This window comes from Pseudochaenichthys georgianus, chromosome 12 (genome assembly GCF_902827115.2).
Source record: "Pseudochaenichthys georgianus chromosome 12, fPseGeo1.2, whole genome shotgun sequence".
In the NCBI taxonomy this organism is placed as follows: Eukaryota; Metazoa; Chordata; class Actinopteri; order Perciformes; family Channichthyidae; genus Pseudochaenichthys; species Pseudochaenichthys georgianus.
Genome location: NC_047514.1, coordinates 2,668,831 through 2,691,272, shown reverse-complemented (window position 1 = coordinate 2,691,272; position 22,442 = coordinate 2,668,831). Strand labels below are relative to the sequence as shown.

Sequence of the window (22,442 nt, the reverse complement as noted above, 5' to 3'; positions counted from 1 at the left end):
CACAGCTCAGGAAAAAAAGATTATCGTGTAAATGATGAATTGAATGAAACCAAATAAAAGCTCCTTCTCTTGCTTCCAGGCTAAACTCTGAATACCTTTCAAAGAAGAATCTTGATGTAACATCAACTGTTGACTATTGAGCTCCAGTGTGTGTCTTACTTCCATGATGGCTGTCCCTGTTTAGTTTCAACAAAGCCGTTTCCTTCATGTGCTTCAGACCTCAACGAGTGCCTCCTGAACAACGGCGGCTGCTCTCACATCTGCAAAGACATGGTGATCAGCTTCGAGTGCGACTGCACGCCTGGACTTCAGCTCATCGACCACAAGACCTGCGGAGGTAGGTCGCCTGAACACTGGAGCTTTTTGACGAAATATTTTCACTGTCGAACCAAATGTATTTTGTACTAGGGATATCTTTTAGCAGTTAACATGTATTTTCCAAAAGAAAAGTTGTTTTAATGTTGCAACATAAGGATAATGCTTATATGTAATCGATAGTCCGCAACCCTTAAGTTGTGAGGAAGCATACTGTCGGATGAAAATGACTTTGAGTTGGATAGTGTGAGAAGATTGAATGGTTGCTTTATTGAATTACGCTCTGTATTTGGCAGCTTTTATTTTTTGTTTCCCACAGGTCATTAATTTACTGCATGTGAAGTGTAGGCTACCGTAGCAACAGATTTTCCGCTTTAATCATCACGTTGCTCACAATGAATCCCGATGACAAAGCTCTTGGCAGGTTAATGTCCTGGATGCTTTGTTTAGACTGAGGTGTGTTGCTATCCAACAGGCTGGGTCACACATACTTAGGGCTGCAGGTATTTCGCTTAAGGCTGGTACGTGGTCATACTTTGCCCTTCTGTCCTTCAAAGGCTTTAGTGTGCACTGTGATTGGCTGTTGTAGTTTAGTATTCCATCTCTAAATCCTCTTGATTATATTCAGGAGTCTCTGTTCCAACGCTTGTGTTATTGAGCCAGACTTGGCACGAGCACTCCTCTGGATACTGGGAGGTGTGTAATCCCTCCTGGAGTGAAAACACTGGTTGCATAATTCTCTTAATTGACTCCCAGGTACAAGATAACTACTCAATCATCTGCATGTTAACATTTCATTCTGACGAGGGCAGACACATCCATAGTGATTATATTCTGTATATCCCGAGCTCATTAGTTTCCAATCTCATGCAATAGATATCATGGGACTGTTTCAGAAGGCAATTGTTTTCAGAGCCGTGTGCAAACGACTGATTATCCAAATTAAGTCATTCAGCAGACGTGATTCAACAACTAGTTTTTTCCTCACCCCTCTTCTCTTCATCCCTCTCTCCGTGCAGACATCAACGAGTGCATGAACCCCGGCATCTGCAGTCAGATCTGTATCAACCTGAAGGGCGGCTACAAGTGCGAGTGCCACAACGGCTACCAGATGGATCCCACTACCGGAGTCTGCAAGGCTGTTGGTGAGTGCAAAGGAAACTAGGAAGTGGATTCGAAACGTGTACAAAGATATCGTTTGAGAAATGTTCATTCAGAAGCAGTGATGTGAGAAAGGTATGCTATAGTTGGTCCATTTAGCGCAGCTTTCCTGTCATGCTCAAGGTGTGGAGAATTAACCAAGATGTCCTGTAGAAATGCTGGGTTATAATATAACGGGTTATTTACGGTGATGTATGGTCTGTCACTGCACTGTCATGGAGATCAGAAGCGCCCGAAGTCTATTTCAGTCTGCAAGGTGAAGCTGGGTCAGAGCACAAGTTTAAATGATGTCGGGGGAATCTTCCAGCTTTAGAAACGGACGCTTCTTGACATAAACATCGTGAATTTACGAGGCTGGTCAAATTCATATTTTAATGGAGGGGCAACTTCTCTCGGTTACCCCACTCTATTCACGCTGAGCGTCGACTGTCCTTATTCACCACTCTTTAATCACATGTCAACACATGGTTCCTAGGTTTCAAAGAAGTGTTTCTTGAAGGAGACCTGCATAAGTCAAGTCGTAGTTTTATTTTACTTACATTTTGAGGTATGGTGGAAAATGTAACCATACATTGATGTGGTAGAAATATAATAAAAATAAGCTGTTAAATATCGAGAGGCTGTCGAGTTGTCCTGCTGCTGGATTCAGTCGTCTCCAGTGTGATCACATGCTGCTGTATTGTTGATTGTGTCGCTGTTCGACAAAGACGTCACTGTTTGTTTCCGCATGATGTTTTGTTTTCCAAGTAAATTGCATAACGTTTCTGAGCCGTTACTCATGATACGATTCCTCTTCTATCACACATGATTATCTCTTCAAAAATGGCACCTAGTTGGACGTTTACTGAGAAATGGTAGTTTCTGTTCAGGCTCATCATTTGTGACAAAGAAGCCCACACATTCATTATGTCATGTGATGGTCTCCAACATCAGCAAGTATAACCGAGCAACCAGATGTCCATTTTGAAGACCTACATTGTCAGATTAAGCTTCTCCTCCTCCCGGTCCTCAGGTAAGGAGCCCTGCCTGATCTTCACTAACCGCAGAGACATCCGCCGCCTCGGCCTGGAGAGGAAGGAGTACACTCAGATCGTGGAGCAGCAGAGGAACGCCGTGGCTCTGGATGCTGACTTTGGCCAGCAGCTGATCTTCTGGGCTGACCTGGGCCACAGGGCCATTTATAGGTAGATTACACACCTCCACACACACACCATGTGAAGAAAAACAACAACGATGCACAATAATCTATTTGTAATTATTTCCAGAAGATCTGATTTCAAGTCATCATTAAAAACTCACCTGTTCCCCATGGCCTTTGACCCCGAACCCATCGCAGTCCCCCTGCTTCCACTCCTACTGCTGGCAATTAAATGTTTTACTTTATTATCTGCCTATAAAGTGGAACGGATATTCATGGTGTCCAGGGGATGAACCCTCTTAGGTGATCACCAGTCGGTTTCTGTCCAGAAAATCAAAGTGGTCACTAATCCTGTGAAATATCTAAACATCTGTTCCATGTCATACATGGCCCCCTCAGGATGAAGAGTAATCAATTTGATGATGTTCAAACTTTTCATCCTGGCCCTTCAAAGCTAATGACATGCAGTCACAGCTGGACTATGTCAAGTGCTAATTGGCAAATGTTGCTAATATGCTAAAATAAGACATGTTGGCGTTTAGCTTTAATTGCCACCAAATGTTGCTAAAGTAAGGCATCTGCCTGACGGTTTATGGGGTGTTCTGTTATAGTGTTATGAGGCCAACTTGGATGTAAAGACTTGATTGAAGAGTTTTACCTTCATAACATTCATCTGCTACTTTGTAATTATTTATCTAATATATCATTCCAGTAACTTGTATATAGACTCGTATTGCACTATTCCAATTTTTCTTTTTTGTATTACTTTTAATATAATATACTTTAATATTGTCTGCTTATCTGTTTTATTGTGTTGCATTGTTGGAGAAGCCTGTGACCAAAGATTTTCAACGACATAATTACTCTGTAGCTATGTTAGTTTGACGATAAAGAGCCTTGAACCTATTGTGACTTAACCCCAAACGTTGTGTTCCTCGCAGCACGGTGCTGGACAAGCGGGGGGACGTCGGCACTCACAACAAAGTGATCGACAACCTCCAGACTCCTGTGGGCGTCGCTGTGGACTGGATCTATAAGAACTTGTACTGGACTGATCTCGGCAGCAAAACCATTTCTGTTTCCAACTTCAACGGAACCAAGCAGAAGGTTCTGTTCAACAAAGGCCTCAAAGAACCAGCATCCATCGCCGTGGATCCCCTGTCCGGGTGGGTGGAAAGTCGTTATGTCACGTCAAATATATCGTAATCTTCAAATGAGAATGTACATTTACTTTTGTATTCATGTCTTGGTCCCGTAGGTTTCTGTACTGGTCTGACTGGGGCGAACCGGCCAAGATCGAGAAGTCTGGGATGAACGGAGCTGACAGGCAGGTTCTGGTGGGGACGGACATCCAGTGGCCGAATGGAATCACTCTGGGTAGGAACACAGACACACACACACACATCCCAAATTCAAATGTGCTTAAACACATAATTGAGTGTAGTGGAGTACAAACCCCTATATTGGAAATACTCGGATACTATCCATAGTACAAGTACCTCAAAATAGTACTGAGTAAATGTACTTCACCACTGCACACACACCCATGAATGTGTGTCTGCTCTGAAGCTGTAACACAAACTCTTGTGCCGCAGCACGACTGCAACTGAAATGCCTTTGTGTTTTATCCAACACTCAGTAATTGCAGTGTGAATATTTGCAGTGATTACAATCCACTCGCAGAACACTTTCTTTCCCCTTGTCTGACACTCTTCACAACCGATGTCAAAATGTCCTCATTTTGTTCACTTCTGCCCGTCTTCGACTGCCATGTGGTGTTCCTGTTCTTAAAACCTTACGAATGACTTTTCCTTTGAAGATGAAGCCTTTTCTAGTTTGAATGTGCATGCTAAGGAGCACTTCCCTCCCACCCTGAGATAAAAGTACTTATTAAAAGGAATAAACAATACGGCTTGTCAGGTAATCCAATTCCCTCCTCGTCGATTTGATATTGATAATTATATTCTCTAACACCTGAGCAGATCGTTTAATCACCGGCTCCTTTTGCTCCCGTCTCTTCCTCGACTTCCATCTTTTACACCGTGGAACAAAGCTATTGAGTTGGCCCTGTTAATGAAATGTATTGATTTAGATTTCTCTCCTTATCTTCTTTTCCCCTTATCTGACCAACTGGCCTCGTCTTCTTTCTCGTTCTTTCATCCCTCTTTTCTTCAACTGCCTCGATTTCCACTCATCACGCTTTTATTCCATGCTCCCTTGTATCACTCCTTTCTTTCCTCGTGTTATTATTCAATCCCTTCTTTCTTGCTCTGCCGTCAATATACTCCCATTTATCATCCATTGTTGTTTCTCCCTCTATTTCTCTCCTCTCCCCCCCCTCTCCGGTTTGTTCTTGCGCTTCATCTTCCTCTCAGATCTGATCAAAGGCAGGCTGTACTGGGTCGACTCGAAGCTGCACATGCTCTGTAGCGTGGATCTGAACGGAGACAACAGGAAGAAAGTGCTCCAGTCTTCAGAGTACCTGGCTCATCCCTTCGCGCTCACTGTGTTTGAGGTACTGCTGCTGTTCTAATGTCTGCAACACACTCTGACGATAACAAGGACACACTAAGCTGAATATATGACTGATTGGAACAAGTTGCACGGCATCTCTTTCAGTCTCGGTCAGTTTGGGTTGACAGTCTGGAAATGATCCACCTGTGGCGTCTATCATTTACAATTATACTCAAGTGTCCTTTTAACGACTCAAATCAGCAGTCATTGTAGAAATGACATCAAATCGGAGGTACAGGGTCCCACCATTGAATACAGTTAGACTGAAGCACTCTTTGGTGCACCGGCCAATCCTTAAATGTAGCTAGATTTAAATCTAAATCTAATCTTTAAATAGAAAGTTATGTTAAATGCCTGTATGTGTCCTTGTGTGCCAGTGGAGCTGCTGTGACTCAAGAAACAATTCAGACTTGATGTGAAGATAAAGTAGTTTTGTAAATAAAGTTGCTGTGACCGATCAAGAGAAGGTGTCCATGTAGTAAAAGTGTACGGTGTTTAATGAGGATGAAACGAACCATAACTGAAGCAGGACTGGACGATCCATCAAACCACAACCGGGTGACGATTACCGTTAACTACAAATGTTTAGTGATAAGGATTCACTCGGACTCTGCAGAGTTACAGCTCACTTAAACTTCACATCACCCAAGCTGACAATTCTTCTCCCTCTCTCATCCAAATAGATTTGTGTCACTTTCCTGCAAAGATGTCAGTATAATTAAGAAAGCAAAGCTATTTTGATAAATCTTCTCTGTGAGAGTTCAGTTATACGTAAGCGCTCTTGGTAGTTTCCGAGCAAAGACTCACGTAATTAGTCTTGATGATGTCTCTCATTGTCCAATATGTGCCCCTTTTGTGCCGGTCGAGACCAACCGTGCATGTTTATGGAAAAAGTGTGGAGTGCATTTCGATCTTAATGTGAACACAAGTTATTCTTCCATCCTTTCACCCTTTGATTATAGCATTGAGGAAGTTGTGATTCAGAGTAAAGGCTCAAATTCGGAATAGCTTGGACTTTTTAGTGACACAAATAAAGCATCTGGATCAGCACCGCGAGGGACTGAAGAGCAGCTCATGGTTTCTATCTGAAACTAAAGTGTGCTCACGGTAGATACAATGATATTTGTTATGTGCATCAGGACTGCCTTCCCCATGTAACCTTCGTGAATCATGGACATGTGGCGCTCCGTCTGTCTCTCTCACCTACACCCACTCGTACAATGCCAACTCGCTTCACACACATCTACATGCAGGCCCATTTGCTCATCTCTGAACGCTCTGTAGTTCACCTTTTAACTGACCCATGCACGAACACATGGCTACATTACTGTGTAAACAAAACCACATTAGCTTTGTCCTTTTACAGCTAAAATAAACGTGATCCAACTTCTAATCAGTCCATGAAGGGCTTTATATTCAGTCCTCTCATCACACCCTCTATTGGGAATGTGTTCTGCTGCACAGGAAGTTCTGTTGTGTGTGTGTGTGTGTGTGTGTGTGTGTGTGTGTGTGTGTGTGTCATGTGAAGAACAGATTAACATATCACCTTGAGCAGCGACATCCTTCAAGGCTGACGAGACCAGAGTGCAGTGCATCTAAATCAGCAGAACGTCACATTGATTGACAGCTGGTTCTTGTGTGAACGCCACACAGATGGCATTAGGACACAGATGGTGGAATATGTAATGACAAATCCCACCTTCCCCATTTTGCGCAGTATTTAAGCTCGAACACTCGGAATAATCTAGTGCAATGTTTACCAGAACATCATCGAATATCACACTCTTTCTGTATCTGCAAAGAATGAATTATTTGTATTGTATCTAAATAATATAGATATGAATACTATAGTTTACTAAAAATGTTATCCTGTTTCTGATTAGCTGGCAGTTGTCTTTGGAAACGTTGTAGGTTTTAGCTATTAATATGAAAATAAGCTGTTTCCTGTCCTCCCTCCAGGATCGGGTGTTCTGGACAGACGGTGAGAATGAAGCCATCTACTGCGCAAACAAGTTCACTGGCGCCGACGTGGTGACGCTCGCCAGCAACCTGAACGACCCGCAGGACATCATCGTGTACCACGAGCTGATCCAGCTGTCGGGTAAGAATCTGCTGAGAGGGAAAAGAGAGCTGCAGGGATGACTCTTTAAACCTCGGCACTTTTTTTTTTGGATAGAAACCTGAAATAAGATCTATGGTTTTCACATTTCGTGCTATGAAAGAAAAACAGTAAAAACGTAACTTGGGAATGCCTAAAGCTTCTATGTAGTTGTGAACAAATATATTTGACAAAGTGGCTGAAAAGGTTGCTGAAGACGTCGTCATGTGGCTTGATGACTGGGTTTTATTCTCCTAATTGGACTCTAACTGTAGACTGGGACGCCGTACACAAAGTACTGGACCATCTCCCTGTGGCTTGTGCTTAACGATTGCAGATCTTGTTTCTCCATGGCCATCATGGTAACAAGTGTTGCCTTTTACTTCAGGTGCTAACTGGTGTGTGGAGAAAGGTGAGAACGGGGGCTGCAGCTACATGTGTCTTCCCGCGCCGCAGATCAACAAGCACTCTGCCAAATACACGTGTGTGTGCCCCGACGGACAGGAGCTGGCCGCTGACGGTCTACGCTGCAAGCCCGGTGAGTCGCGGTGCCAACACCTCCTTTACTTATTCATGCATGTCGTGTTTACGCCCAAACAGGAGCACGGATTTGAATCACGCAAGCTGCAATTTCAATAAATGTATTCTCATTATTTTTAATATAATCAAAAATATGCTTTTTCAATAAATCGTAAAGTAATTGTTACAAAGGAGGGACATCTGAATTGGCATGTGAGGCCTCCGCAGGACTCCCAAATGTATCTGCAATTTGCGAGCAACAATTATTTTTGAAACTGTATAATGACGTTGACCTTGCAAATTGCCTTTGTGAAATAGACCCCAGGGCTTTTAAAGACGAAACGATTTCTGTTCTAACGTCTAAGAGTGTACCAATTGAATCAATATCATAACAATCAGTACGAAGATCTGATCCATGAAAGCAAACACTTTTAACTCAAAGTTGCATCGCCAGATGACGAGACTGAATACCAGTGATTCAATAAAGGGGCAGAAACTAAATTATTCAAAATCATGAAACCCTGCAAGTGTCTACGAGAGAGAGGGAATACATTCATCAAATCTACATCTGAGATATTGCGGGATAGGATACTTTGTGACAATTGTAGTTCTAATTTAATCCAAACAATCTTGTGTGCTATTTTAGTTTGATTAGGAATAATCCATTGAGAAATAAGATAATATTTCAAGAAAATGAAACATTTCTTGACTTTTAAACGTTAAGAAACCCTGCCTTAAAATGCCCAGCGATCGGAGGGGATGACCTCATGGGAAACCGGGGGGGGGGGGGGGGGGGGGGGTGTTGTGTCTTGGGAGAGACGAACTAGGACGGTTTAAGATGCCAACAGACTGTAAACCCAAAGGCCGTCCGCTGTGCTTCACCTCCCTTTGCCTACTCAAAGTAACGGCGTTCACTACGGTCCCCCAAAACTCAGTTCATTGTAAGAAACGTAATTTATTCTTTGGGTTTGGTGCAAAACATAAAGAATCATTCACCCCCTCTCTTTTGCCTCTGCTTCTCCGCTGATGGAGCATGTTCACGGAGTGTCGATGTGTTCCCTGAGTCTTCATCTGTATCCATGCCAGCCTCAGGCCCAGCTGTCTGTGTGCGTTAGTCGTGACAGCTGAACAGATGCTGAGTCAGTTGCTGTTATCATCCAGTTTTTGGCGTCTCTACGGCGAGCCTTATCACCGTCGCTGTTCATATCTCAGCCTCGTCTCCTCCCTCGTCTCCTCCCTCGTCTGTTGAAAGTGTGTCTGTGGTCTCAGTCTGACAGATAAAGTGTGTGGGTTCTGCTCTGTTCATTTCTGCGGCTTGGTTCAGTGCCAGTGTGAGCTGCCTTCAATTCTGTGGACTCATGAGTGGAAATGGCTCTTGGAAGTGAAGATAAGAACGAAGTACTTACTTGATCCCAATTTGGGAAATGTTTGCATTGCAGCATAAAGGCTTTGTACATTAGAGGAATTAAAAGACTAGAAATAAACAATCACACATCTCAAATAGAAATAAAAGGGCATTAAAATACGTTAATATACATGTTGAAATGGGGCTGCTCGATTATGGCAAAAATCATAATCTCGATTATTTGGGTCAATAAATTAAATCTCGATTATTAAAAACGATTTTCCATTGACTTTAGAAACATCAATTTATTGAAAAAAAATTAACAGTATGTTTAACAGTTTATTTCCCTCAACTGTTGGTATAGTTTAACTGAAACAATAAAATAAATAATTAAAAGAAGAGAAAAAATAATAATGGTTTTGTTTCGATGTTTTCATAATCGTTGCAAGACAAAATCGTAATTGCGATTAAAATATGATTAATTGAGCAGCCCTATGTTGAAATGCAAATGAATCTGCTGACATGCCAAGTTCACTTTTATGTGATGGCTCTCCTCAAGATTTGTTGCAGTGATTTGCTTTCTGTAGCTAGTCGGCGCCCAGTTAATAAATAATAAATGCTGTTCATCCCAAGGTTTAGGGCTTTAACCATTTATTTTAACCGCTTAGTTTAAACATTTTCAAATAGTGTGGTCATGAAATGTCATTGCGACATATTTTACCTAATACTAAACTTGCTTTCTGTATATAATTAAAAACTTGTTAAATAATATTACTTCCCATTTGAGATTAAGTATCATCTTGTTCTTAAAAGTGCCAGTTTAGCCCTCCCATCGTCGGTCTCTTATTCTTTGCAGTGGAAAAGGTTGCTGGGAAACTCTCAGCCCTCTCTCCGATCTACTCGGCGCCTTGCTGCGCTGCCACAGATTAGCCTTTTCAAACGTATAGGAACCTGGCGGCTGACTTTAGCGCACAGACTCTGCTAATTGGACTCAAACTGTAGACACTGTACACAAAGTACTGGAGCATCTCCTTGGTAACTCTCCGCACTCTGTTCTCTTCTGTGCTCTCCCATTCTCTGTGAGAACTGAGTCCGCTCCCAGACTTCCTTGTCAGTTTGTGCAGCTGTCCTTCTTTCTATATGGCCCATTTTTATATCTACGTCAAATATAATTGCCTGTTCCATGTTGAACATTGGTGAAAGAGTAGTTTTTATTTTATGTGTCCCTCAATTCCCCCTTATCTTTGTAAGGAAGCTGCAGTCGCCAATATTCCACCGGAGCCTCACTCCTCCAGCCACTGAGGACGGACTGAACCACCCAGACTGTGCTTCTTCTTCCCCTCTGCATCATTTCATGCAATTATGGGTGTTGTTGTTTCTGCAGAGTGTCTGCAAGTGCGTGCGTGCATGCAGTTCCAGGGAGAGTTTCTGGGCCTGTATATCCATGCAAACTTGTTTCTTTAATCTTTACAAGTTTGTGCTTGGGTTGTCTGAGTGTCTTTTTGTGAGTGTTTCAACAACGGTTTCTCGCCTGTCTGTCACTGGTGCCGTTTGAAAGTGAGATTAATGTGGGAGGGGTTACGGTCGCACTGAATGCTCCTCCACCTTCCTCCTAGTTGGGCTGCAGCCAGACCTCCAGCGAACATATTTATCCCATTTTGCAGCGGAGACAAACGGGACTGGAGAGCATTGTGCAGTTGCAGCTTTGACCGGCTCTAATCTTGTTAGTGAAAGAAAGTAGTAAGCAATGCTCTTCACTGTCGGTCGAACCCGAAACTACCACGGAGAGATTTATAACCGGCTTTAGATGCAACCGGGGAGTGTTTCTCTTCAGGCCGAAGATGTTGTTGTGGCTCTCGGACTTCACTTAGTTCCACAGTTTGTCTTTAAACAAACATTAGAGATAAATCATAAACACTTTTACAGTTGTAGAAGGTTTTGTAGGGGATCAAGCTCAATTCTGAATCAGACGTGCCATCGCGATCAAAGCCTTTCTTATCCCTTCCATTTAGTACCCAGTCCCCTTAGAGTGATACTGGTAATAATGGAGTTCTTCATTGGATCGGTTTGTACCTGATTCCTTTCCCCGCAGTAGAAGCATCCGGTTGCATTCAGCCGCATTAACGTGATCAGATGCCACGGGGTACAAAGCTGTATATTCAAGCATGTTGGCGCCATCAACGCGCTGACCTGCCAACTCCTAAAATACATCACCCACGACTTCAGCCAATCACAGACTGTTAGGCTCGAAGCTGATGCAGTTAGTGGACCCGTCACAGGTCGCAATAAATCTGTTGCCCTGATTGGATGCTAGCAAAACATGCACCTTGGCTAGATGTAGCTTCATCAATCGCCTTAAGTATTGCTACTGAGCGGTCTGGTTATGTTGCCTTGTTGGTAATGTAGGTGTGTATATAATGTAGGTGTATATAATGTAGGTGTATATAATGTAGGTGTATATAATGTAGGTGTATATAATGTAGGTGTATATAATGTAGGTGTATATTGGTTCTGCTGAATCGATTTTGATGCTTTTGTCTTTTAAACTGCAATGCTTAATTTGTGGAAACTAAATAATTGCTAATTTTGCGTGATAACTAACTAATTGAATGACTGAAATGATCTACACTGTGCGGTTCATCTTTCTGATCACTTGTCTCGGCACTAGTATAATGTCCCGTAGATAACGGCTTCTACTTTGAGTTAGACGGCACCTACCATTATATTGTTTGGCAGTGAGTATGATGTGCATTCATTTGCCACTCCCACACAGCAGACCCCAGAGGCCTGTGGTTTCACAGTAAACAAAGCACCACCTCGCTGCCTCTGCATCCATCGACCTGCACATGTTTTATTGCTGCAGCAGCGTCTGTCCCTGCTGTCCAGAAGCTGATGGTGATCGATAGTTAACGGTGGTTCTAGACCTCTGTCTTCTGAATGTCGCCCTCTCTTTCAGCCTTTGTGTGTCTGGCTTTAACTGTTGTATCAAACCGGAAAACCACATGCATTGTCTCCATGTAAATATGCTGCCGTTTGTGTATAATGTCGACGGTGTTATGGAAACGCTCGTCTCTTTGCGAAGCGTCTGCGGCTTTCTCAGTGAACAAGAAACGTATCCCGCTTTCATCTGTCGAGCGTTTACTCGCTAGTTTAGTCCCCTGAGAGCTGGGCTATTTTCAAAGGAGCCTACTGTGAGAGTGTGCAGTTTAAAACTAGGACAACTTCTGCAGCCGGATCTGTTGTCATGCCGTAAGAATGACTCTTGGCTCTCTGTGACAGACCATTCTGCCAAAGGTCACTCAAAGGATGATGGGAAAGCTCGAACACGACCACCCTCAGGTAAAACCGTGCACTGTTGCCTCTCTTTAAAGCATGCTGGGCTTTTTACTAAGCGAATGAACCGGTCGTCTCCTTCCTAACTGCACCTTAATTAAGCTGCACATCTGTCTTTAATTATGTGTCTGCAGCTTTATGTAGTTTATATGGCTTTTCTTCTTCCAACATTCACCCTCCAATCAGGCTTCCTGTAACAAAATGAAATGGTAACATCTCTTCTCGTGTCCACGTTGCCGTATGCTGACTTTGTTGTTGTTTGTCCTTTAGCTGGTAGCGTTTCTCTAATAATAGCTTCTGTTTGTGCGTAAGTGTTTCATAACGCACTTTCAGATGTGTTTTAGGGCTTAGTGCAGAAAAGATAAACCGATTAAAGTCTGTTTAAACTTAATTTGTAACACATGGCCAAGTAGCCTGAGGTATTCATCCCAGCTGCCCACTGGTCTGTTACTCAGGCCTGAAAGCTGTGGGTTTAAGACTAAACTTCAATTTGGTGTATATGAAGTTAAGTTCATTGTTTCTTTAACACTTAACTTACCCTACAACCTGATGCTGTAACTAAATGCTTGCTCAGGCTACATGTGTCCCCTTTAGTGTTTATGAGATCGTCTCAATCTCTTGCTTTGTGCAGTGATCAGAGTATAGCTCAGTGTTCATATTGTGAGTCCAGTACTCTTCAGGCAGCTGCTGTGAGAAGGACAGTCTAATAAAGGAGGCTTCAACCAGTCCTCATTAATGATTGACCTTTGTTCATGGTGTCTGCTTCAGTGTGTCTAACACCTCTGTGCTCTGTCTGTCTGGAGTTCATACGTCTGGCTCCACCTAAAACACTTTGCACTCACTAGGTTTACATTTGATTAGTAAACCTGCATGAAGTGTTTGCTCACTAACGTTGTCCAAATGCAGTCGGTGATTGAATTAGAAACGGGAAGCCTAATGAGCGACACAACGTTTTCTGATGAGTGTTTGTTTCTGATTATAGCTTGTTCTCATAACTAATTTAGTTAGTCCCTCCATTTTAAAAGCTATCCATGTTTCCCAGCTGCTCAGGATTTAGTTCAGATCCGCCTGCACATTGTGTGGACGTTTTAATCTGCTCCGATACTTTATTGCTGTAGGAGGTAATCTGGATATATATCATTTACCTTCAAACATCTCACTATCGGTTTGAAGCGCAGCCCGTGAGCAGCACCTGGTGGCTGAGAAGAGGAAGTGTCTCGTCATTCATGATGACTGCAAGCTTTTACACTTGCATAGTTAACTTTAAATGTTTTCTTCATCCATGGAAACTAGAGGAAAAAATCGTCTCTGGGTCTTTCGGCTGTGACTCATGTTGATGACATCATAAGGCTAATTGGCAGCAGACTGACGAGCAGAAAGAACACGACTAAACAAACCCTGCTTTTTGTCCCTTTGTCCTGAACTCTTTCAGCCGAGCTGTTTGCCAGTCATGTCACTCACTGACACGAAACACTCCGGCCTGCTGAGACTGCAGGATGTTTGCTGGGGGGGGGGGGGGGGGGGGAAACTTAATTTACTCACTGATGTAACAAGTTTAAGGTTTTGGCCACACTGTCAATATCTTTGAAGGTTGTGAAAATGCCAGCTCCGTTTTACAGCAGCTGACATTATCTCAACATCAACCGGTCTGTATCCAGACTTTTATCCACCATGTTTTAATGAAAGAATGTAAACATAATCTGGACTTTCAATGGCTTCGATCATTCGATCATTGTGGTGCCGTTTCCCAGAGACATCACTGCCCTATTTTAGATCGTTACTTTGCTAGTGGTGAACAAACGAGCCATCTTCTTAACCTCAAAGACAAACTCCCCTCTCCAGTCCAGACCCCTCACACCGGTCCCAGTTGAATGTCAGACTAACACAATGTATTGCACAATTTAGAATACACACGTGTAAGAGATATCGCAGGAAGAGGTGGAACCTATTGGTGTGTTGGATTTGAAGTGTTTACCTGTCCTGTTTTCCAGAAGCCAACGTGAGCACGTCGATCCAGGTGAACGCCACAGCAAGAGGGTCAGCTGCTGCCTGGGCCATACTGCCAGTCTGTGAGTACACACACACACACACACACACACACTCGCATAGGGAGTCTGATGAATCGATTGAACCTTGCTTGATTAGTAATATGTCTAAAGTTAATCATACTTTATGTATGCGATCAGTTGGCTTGAAATGTGTCCTTTTTTAAAATGGGGTTGAGTGGGAATTGCTTTAAAAATAAATGTTACTCGTAAATAACTTCAGGTTTGTAGGCTGTGTGACTATTCAAGAACTCTGGACCAATCCACTTTTAGTCCCAAAGATATTCATGGCTTGCATACAGACACCAGATGCCCCTAATGAATGTGTCTGACGGCTGCCCTGTGTCCTGCTCAGTGCTGCTGGCGATGGCCGCGGCCGGGGGATACCTGATGTGGAGAAACTGGCAGCTGAGGAACCAGAAGAGCATGAACTTTGACAACCCCGTCTATCTCAAGACCACAGAAGAAGACCTCAACATCGACATCACCCGGCACGGCGCCAACGTGGGTCACACCTACCCTGCGGTAAGTAAACAACCGCTGAGCCTAGTGCATCATGGGTAAAATGGGTCCAGGCTCCATGTACTAATCCCAAAACACACTAATAATTCATTATTGATAGAGAATATGTGAGCTGGAATCCGCTCTCTGCTTCACACGGCAACCCTAGCATCACCAAAAGCTCCTCGTTTGGCTCAAAATAATTAAATACCAAATAATCTGTAAGGTTTCATTTCATCCTGACACAGGATGGAGACTTGATGTCAATGACCTTCACCTGCATCATGACCTTGTGGCCTTTACTAATCCTTAGTCTTATTATTGCACATCTCTTGGGACACAGATTAAAGAGATTAGCCTTCACCGGGCCAGAGGGCACAATATGGACACACACGCACACACACCTCTGCTATTCTCACAGTTGCAGCAGGCAGAAAGCAGCTGAAGAAAAATGTTTTATATTTCCTGTGCTTTGTAAGTTAAACAAACAAGATATGTGTGAACTTTAGAGACGTTGTTCTCTGTACAGAACCGGCCTAGATGTGTCTCCCTGCCTCCAGTATTGCAACAATGATTTTACATTTCTTGAATCGGGGTAATTCGAGGTTCTTATCCAAAGTCAGTGTATAACGTTCCAGTAGCGGTCGGCACGCTCTGAGTTTAGAGAAACGGATGAGTGCAACAGAAAGCCGAGTAATGCTACCGTGGAACGAGGTAACCGTACATCTTACTTTAGCCTCCTAAAAACATCAGTTAAAGTTCACCCTGTCATGGATATGTTATTTGAGGAACCCAAGCAGTCATCAATGCGCTCTTTAAAGCAACCGGACTACTTCTGACAAAAGGGACTGTCCATGTTCCAAGAGGTGAAATGTCTGGTTGGCTTAAAGAGCGCATTGAGACCGGTTCCAGTTACCGCCCAAAAAGACTACTGAACTGTAGTTCACACGATGATGCAGCTACTCCAACATTTAGACGGCCATCTTCTGTGTGGAGACTATGGAGAAGTACCTCGCACGACAAAAGAGATCTCTATGAAAACATTTGAATAACCGATTGTCCCTCTGTCCCCCCGTCCCTCTTCTGTCTCCAGATTTCCATCGTGAGCACAGAGGACGATTTATGATGATCATCCTCTTCTTTCGACGCAACCTCGTTACCATGCCTACGGTTCCGTCGCAGCAGCCCTTACTGTACGACCACATGCCTTCTGAAGTGCATTATCTTTGGAGAGGATGACTTGAGGAATTGTTATTTATTATGTGAATACTACAATGAATTTAATCAAGTGTCCGCAACTGCTTTTCACTCGTCCATGAGGATTATTTCCCCTTTTTCGGGTCCCTGCTTCCTGATTTTTGCCCCCGCCTTTTTTGAAGGAGGGAATCGGACGGTCCCAACTGACCGGAGGACGCAGGGTTTCTCTCTGCGAACAGATCTACTGCTGGACAGGATTTCAAACTGGATCTGAGCTGTCGGTATTCAAGACACTTTCCATCATATTCTAAGTTGAGCAGGTGAAAAAGAATCATGGGTGATATTGGTCTAAACTTCATTGCTTCCTCCTCTCGTCCATCAGATGTGTTAATATTTATTTTCCAAGATAATTTGCATTTTGTTTCCAACTCTTCCTCCTGGAGTGCATTCAGATTTCAGACGAGCTTTTCTTTCTACCAATGTTTATTCTAAGTATTATTATCTAGGCTTTGTAAGATCACTACAATTACAGCATTTGTAAACATTGTATATATTTACCCACTATCCCTCAAAGACATTGCCGTCAATCAGGACTCTCTTCGATGCACTTTGATCAAATGTTCCTCGTGTAAATAAGATTGTATACATTTGACTTGAAATTAATTTTTTGCTATGGTTGGGCATTGTGCAAGGGTTGGAGTTCAAATGTATTTAACAAGAAAGAAAGCGGGAAAAGAATAATTACTGAATTTGGTAAAACTATTTTGTATGTTTGTGTGCTGTTGCTGTGAACTTTTTCTAGCCTTGTACAGTGAGGGGGGGGCGGGATATTATTAGAGGGTACACGCTCTGTAACTGTGAAGAAACTGAGTCACTTGAGAATTAAAACCTAATCCACAACGTTGTTCGAACATGGTGTCTTGCTTTTCTCCATTGTGTGTTTGCGAGGATACTAACGGGAGACTACACTTACACAGGTTTTACTGTCCAGCGATGCTAAGGATATACTCTTATCTGGGATAAGACGATAGTGTTTCTAACTTCAACATGACGATGCCTCAAATATGGTTTATTCAAAGTGGTGCAGGGATGAGTCCCTAAAACCCAGAAAGGAGTTGGAACAAAACGTGTCATAAAACCAAACTTAATTCCTGCCATTTACCGAATCCCATTGGTTTTTGACAAGGGAGCAATACGATGTTTAACATCGAGCGTCTTTTTAATACTTTAGATCAGTGTTTCTCAAACTTTTTCATACCAAGGACCACTTAACCAATACAAAAACACTCGTGGACCACCTAACTCCACAAATATGGAGTGGCAAAATGTGTGATGAAGGTGTTTATCTGGGCTATATCATGCAATCGAAAGTGAAACTTAAGCTCGCTCCATTGCGGAGATATTCCGGCGAGAGTGCGGAAAACTTTAAATGTATTTCAAATGTGAAATGTTACCAATATACTCACGGACCACCAGTGGTCCGCGGACCACACTTTGAGAAGCACTGCTAGCTGATATCTCTGTGCATATGAAAGAAACCAATCTTTAGGATCAATGCTAACTTAACTGCGCCCAACGGTACGATGGGTCAAATGCAGAGAAACCATGTTATTGCAGTAACTGCACTGTGAACCAAAGCAGGGTGATTAATCTGGGACGATCGCAAGGAGTCATGTTAAGTTAAAGGTCACCTATCGTGCAAAATCCTCTTCACGTCTCTTCTACATCAACACGTGTCCCCTCTTCTTCATGTCTCTTCTACATCAACATGTGTCCCCTCTTCTTCATGTCTCTTCTACATCAACATGTGTCCCCTCTTCTTGTCTCTTCTACATCAACATGTGTCCCCTCTTCTTTTCTCTTCTACATCAACATGTGTCCCCTCTTCATGTCTCTTCTACATCAACATGTGTCCCCTCTTCTTCTTCTTGTCTCTTCTACATCAACGTGTGTGCCCCTCTTCTTCATGTCTCTTCTACATCAACATGTGTCCCCTCTTCTTCATGTATCTTCTACATCAACATGTGTCCCCTCTTCTTCATGTCTCTTCTACATCAACATGTGTCCCCTCTTCTTCATGTCTCTTCTACATCAACATGTGTCCCCTCTTCCACATCAACATGTGTCCCCTCTTCTTCATGTCTCTTCTACATCAACATGTGTCCCCTCTTCTACATCAACATGTGTCCCCTCTTCTTCATGTCTCTTCTACATCCACATGTGTCCCCTCTTCTTGTCTCTTCTACATCAACATGTGTCCCCTCTTCTTCATGTCTCTTCTACATCAACACGTGTCCCCTCTTCTTCATGTCTCTTCTACATCAACACGTGTCCCCTCTTCTTCACGTCTCTTCTACATCAACATGTGTCCCCTCTTCTTCATGTCTCTTCTACATCAACATGTGTCCCCTCTTCTCCATGTCTCTTCTTCATCAACATGTGTCCCCTCTGTGGAAAGAGACTCTGAAAGTTTCAGGAACAAAGATTTTCTCTCTTTTTGATCCATTTCTATAAAAACTTGTCTGAAAATGAGCTGATCAGATTTTGGCCACTTTATGATGTCATAACGATGTTTTGGCTCGTGTCATCATTAGCCAATCAGCAACCAAGGCACCCCCCCCCCCCCACCACCTTATCTGAGACCTACTGAAACCAGTATAATAGGGGACCTTTAAAAATGTGTTAAAGAGACCGTAGCAGAGCTCATAAGTCGTTTGTATTTGTGCGGCTCCGTCTGGTCATTATCCCGTTAAACTGCAGCACGGATTAATCTCCACCTATCAGAGGGACAGAATACGTCAAACCCACACTTGGATTAAGTCAGATGTCAGTTATGAAGGTCTAAGGTTTATAAACAAAGGGCTGTGGGGCAGTGACTGCATATCAACATATTTAATAACCTAGAAAAAATCTGAAATTGAAAGCATGACAAACCAAATGTTACTGAAATGACCCACTCATCTCTAAACAATGATTGTCATATGTAAAATCCATACACACATTTGACAGGCCACTGCAGTCAGCATGTCATGATGGCTGGTGCTTTGCTAGCTTTTCAGTATTGTTTCAAATTAAAAAATTTAAATAATCCAATCATTATTTGGGGGGGGGGGGGGAAGTAATGTATTTAATACAATATGGGGAATTTGTAATTTGACAATCTTGTTTCAAAATATATTTTTTGTTGAAGTCCAAAATCAATCAATCAATCAATGTTTATTTATATAGCCCAATATCACAAATGTTACATTTGTCTCAGTGGTCTTCACAGTGTGTACAGAATATCAGTATGACAATACGACACCCTCTGTCCTTAGACCCTCACATCGTACAAGGAAAAACTTCCAAAGAAAACCCAGTTTAAAGGGAAAAATGGGAGAAACCTCAGGGAGAGCAACAGAGGAGGGATCCCTCTCCCAGGACGGACAGACGTGCAATAGATGCCGTGTGTAAATTGAAAAGATAATACATTTGCAACATAGGTAGTCCAAATGTTTGGAAATGCATGTGTGTATAATAGGAAGATGAATCCACGAGGATATCCATCCAGGACCTATGATCCAGGACCACAGCCACGACTCAAGATCCAGCGCTCGCGATCCAGGACACAGGACCGCAGGATCATCCATGACTCCGGATCCCAGCGTATATAGACACCAAAAAGAAAGACATTTGGGGAAGCTGGGTTAATCGGAACATGAGTGTACACGGGTATAGACAGAGAGAAGGAAGAAGTAAGATGTCCCCCGACAAACTAAGCCTATATCAGCAAAACTAGGGGCTGAATCTAATCAGCCCTAACTATAAGCTTTATCAAAAAGGAAGGTCTTAAGCGCACTCTTAAAAACGGATAGGGTGTCTGCCGCCCGAACACAAACTGGAAGCTGATTCCACAAATGTGGAGCTTGATAAGAAAAGGCTCTGGCTCCCATTGTACTTTTAAAGATTCTAGGAACACCAACAACCCTGCATTCTTGGAACGCAATGCCCTAGTAGGACAGTAGGGTATAATGAATTCTTTAAGGTAAGATGGCGCCTGCCCATTAAGGGCTTTGTAGGCGAGAAGAAGAATTTTAAATTCTATCCTGTGTTCTATAGGGAGCCAGTGTAAGGCAGCCAGAACAGGAGTAATGTGGTCCCTTTTCCTAACTCTGGTTAGTACACGAGCCGCAGCATTTTGAATCAGCTGAAGCGACTTGATTGACTTCTTAGTACTCCCTGATAATAAAGAGTTACAATAATCCAGCCTAGAAGTAACAAATGCATGGACTAGTTTCTCTGCATCGTTTTGAGGCAAGATATGCCTGATTTTTGCAATGTTACGTAGATGGAAGTAGGCGGTCCTTGAAATTGATTTTATGTGGGCGTTAAAGGATAAATCCTGATCAAATATAACACCAAGATTCCTTACAGTCTCACTGGAGGCCAAATTAATGCCATCCATAGTTAGTATGTCTTTAGATAATTTGTTTCGTAGATTCTTCGGGCCAAGTACAATAACTTCAGTTTTGGTCGTGTTTAACATCAAAAGGTTTAAGGTCATCCACGTTTTTAAGTCCTTAAGGCAGTCTTGAATTTTATTTAGATGATTAATTTCATCAGGCTTGATTGATAAATATAGTTGAGTATCATCCGCATAACAATGAAAGTTTACAGAATGATTCCTTATAATATTGCCTAACGGAAGCATATATAATGTGAACAAAATAGGTCCGAGCACTGAGCCCTGTGGCACTCCATGGCTAACTTTGGTTTGCGTGGAAGATTCATCGTTAACACGTACAAACTGAGAGCGTTCAGATAGATAGGACCTAAACCAGCCTAAAGCAGTTCCCTGTATGCCAACTAAGTGCTCTAGTCTTTGCAATAGGATATCATGGTCGATAGTATCAATGCAGCACTAAGATCGAGCAAAACAAGAATAGAGACAAGTCCCTTGTCTGAGGCTATTAGAATATCATTTGTGACTTTAACCAGAGCTGTCTCTGTGCTATGATGTGTTCTAAAGCCAGACTGAAAATCTTCAAATAAATCATTGTTTTTTAAGTAATCACACAACTGTTTTGCGACCGCTTTCTCAAGAATTTTTGAGAGGAACGGAAGATTAGAAATAGGTCTATAGTTGGCTAAAACCTCTGGATCGAGGTTGTGCTTTTTAAGAAGCGGTTTTATCACTGCTACTTTGAATGATTGTGGAACATAGCCTGATAATAAAGACATATTCATAATATTTAATAAAGAAGTGCTAATTAATGGAAAAACTTCCTTCAACAGCTTAGTTGGAATTGGGTCTAACATGCACGTTGATGGTTTAGAAGAGAGAATCATTGAATGTAATTGTTCAAGGTTAATGGCTGAAAAGCATTCTAGTTTACTATCTAGTGAAATATTAGAACTTACGATTCCGGGAGCTGTTGATAACACTATACTGGTCGAAAGAGGTCATTAATTTTGTTTCTAAGAGTAACAATTTTATCGTTAAAAAAGCACATAAAATCATTACTACTGAGTGCTAAGGGAATAGAAGGCTCAATCGAGCTGTGGCTCTCTGTCAGCCTGGCTACAGTGCTGAAAAGAAATCTTGCATTATTCTTATTCTCATCTATTAATGAAGAGTAGTAGGCTGCTCTCGCTTTACGCAGTGCTTTCTTATATTCATTGAGAGTAATATGCCAAATTAAACGAGATTCTTCAAGTTTAGTGGAACGCCATATCCTTTCAAGTTGTCTAGACTTTTGCTTTATTTTGCGGGTTTCGGCATTATGCCATGGAGCTAATCTATGTTGTTTTATTTTCTTCTTTTTCAAAGGAGCAACAGAGTCTAATTTTATTCGCAGCGCATCTATAGCACTATCAACAACATGATCAATTTGGGGTGGTGTACATTTTGTATAAGTTTCCTCCCCTACATGCAGACATGCTATCGAGTTAAGTATTGGTGGAATCTCTTCCTTAAATGTGGCTATAGCACTAACAGATAGGTTTCTGCTGCAAGAGCTTTTGACTAATGCTTTGTAGTCTAGTAACAGTACTTCAAAAGTTACTAAGAAATGGTCGGATAAAGCAGGATTATGCGGTTCGACTAATAGTTGCTCAATTTCAATACCATAAGTCAGAACAAGGTCGAGAGTGTGATTATAACAGTGGGTTGGTTTATTTACACTCTGACAGAAACCAACAGAATCTAATATAGAGTTAAATGCAACAGTAAGGCTATTTGTATCATCGTCAACATGAATATTAAAGTCACCTACGATAATTACTTTGTCTGTTTTA

At 42.3% G+C, this 22,442-nt stretch overlaps 1 protein-coding gene across 2 annotated transcripts in view; it reads left to right on the top strand.

Moving 5' to 3' along the window:
• The window catches only part of vldlr (very low density lipoprotein receptor), a 36,867-nt gene extending 19,797 nt beyond the window's left edge, over window positions 1–17,070 (top strand). Inside the window, exons 9-20 of one of the 2 annotated variants that reach the window (XM_034095710.2) lie at window positions 218–337; window positions 1,335–1,460; window positions 2,489–2,660; window positions 3,556–3,780; window positions 3,873–3,991; window positions 4,990–5,129; window positions 7,088–7,229; window positions 7,615–7,764; window positions 12,370–12,429; window positions 14,415–14,492; window positions 14,824–14,993; window positions 16,063–17,070. In XM_034095710.2, coding sequence (XP_033951601.1) covers window positions 218–337; window positions 1,335–1,460; window positions 2,489–2,660; window positions 3,556–3,780; window positions 3,873–3,991; window positions 4,990–5,129; window positions 7,088–7,229; window positions 7,615–7,764; window positions 12,370–12,429; window positions 14,415–14,492; window positions 14,824–14,993; window positions 16,063–16,095 — 1,535 coding nt within the window. In that variant the 3' untranslated portion in view covers window positions 16,096–17,070. The remainder of the gene's footprint in view (window positions 1–217; window positions 338–1,334; window positions 1,461–2,488; window positions 2,661–3,555; window positions 3,781–3,872; window positions 3,992–4,989; window positions 5,130–7,087; window positions 7,230–7,614; window positions 7,765–12,369; window positions 12,430–14,414; window positions 14,493–14,823; window positions 14,994–16,062) is intronic. The other variant, XM_034095711.2, reaches the window with a different exon arrangement.
• The last annotated feature ends 5,372 nt before the right edge of the window (window positions 17,071–22,442 follow it).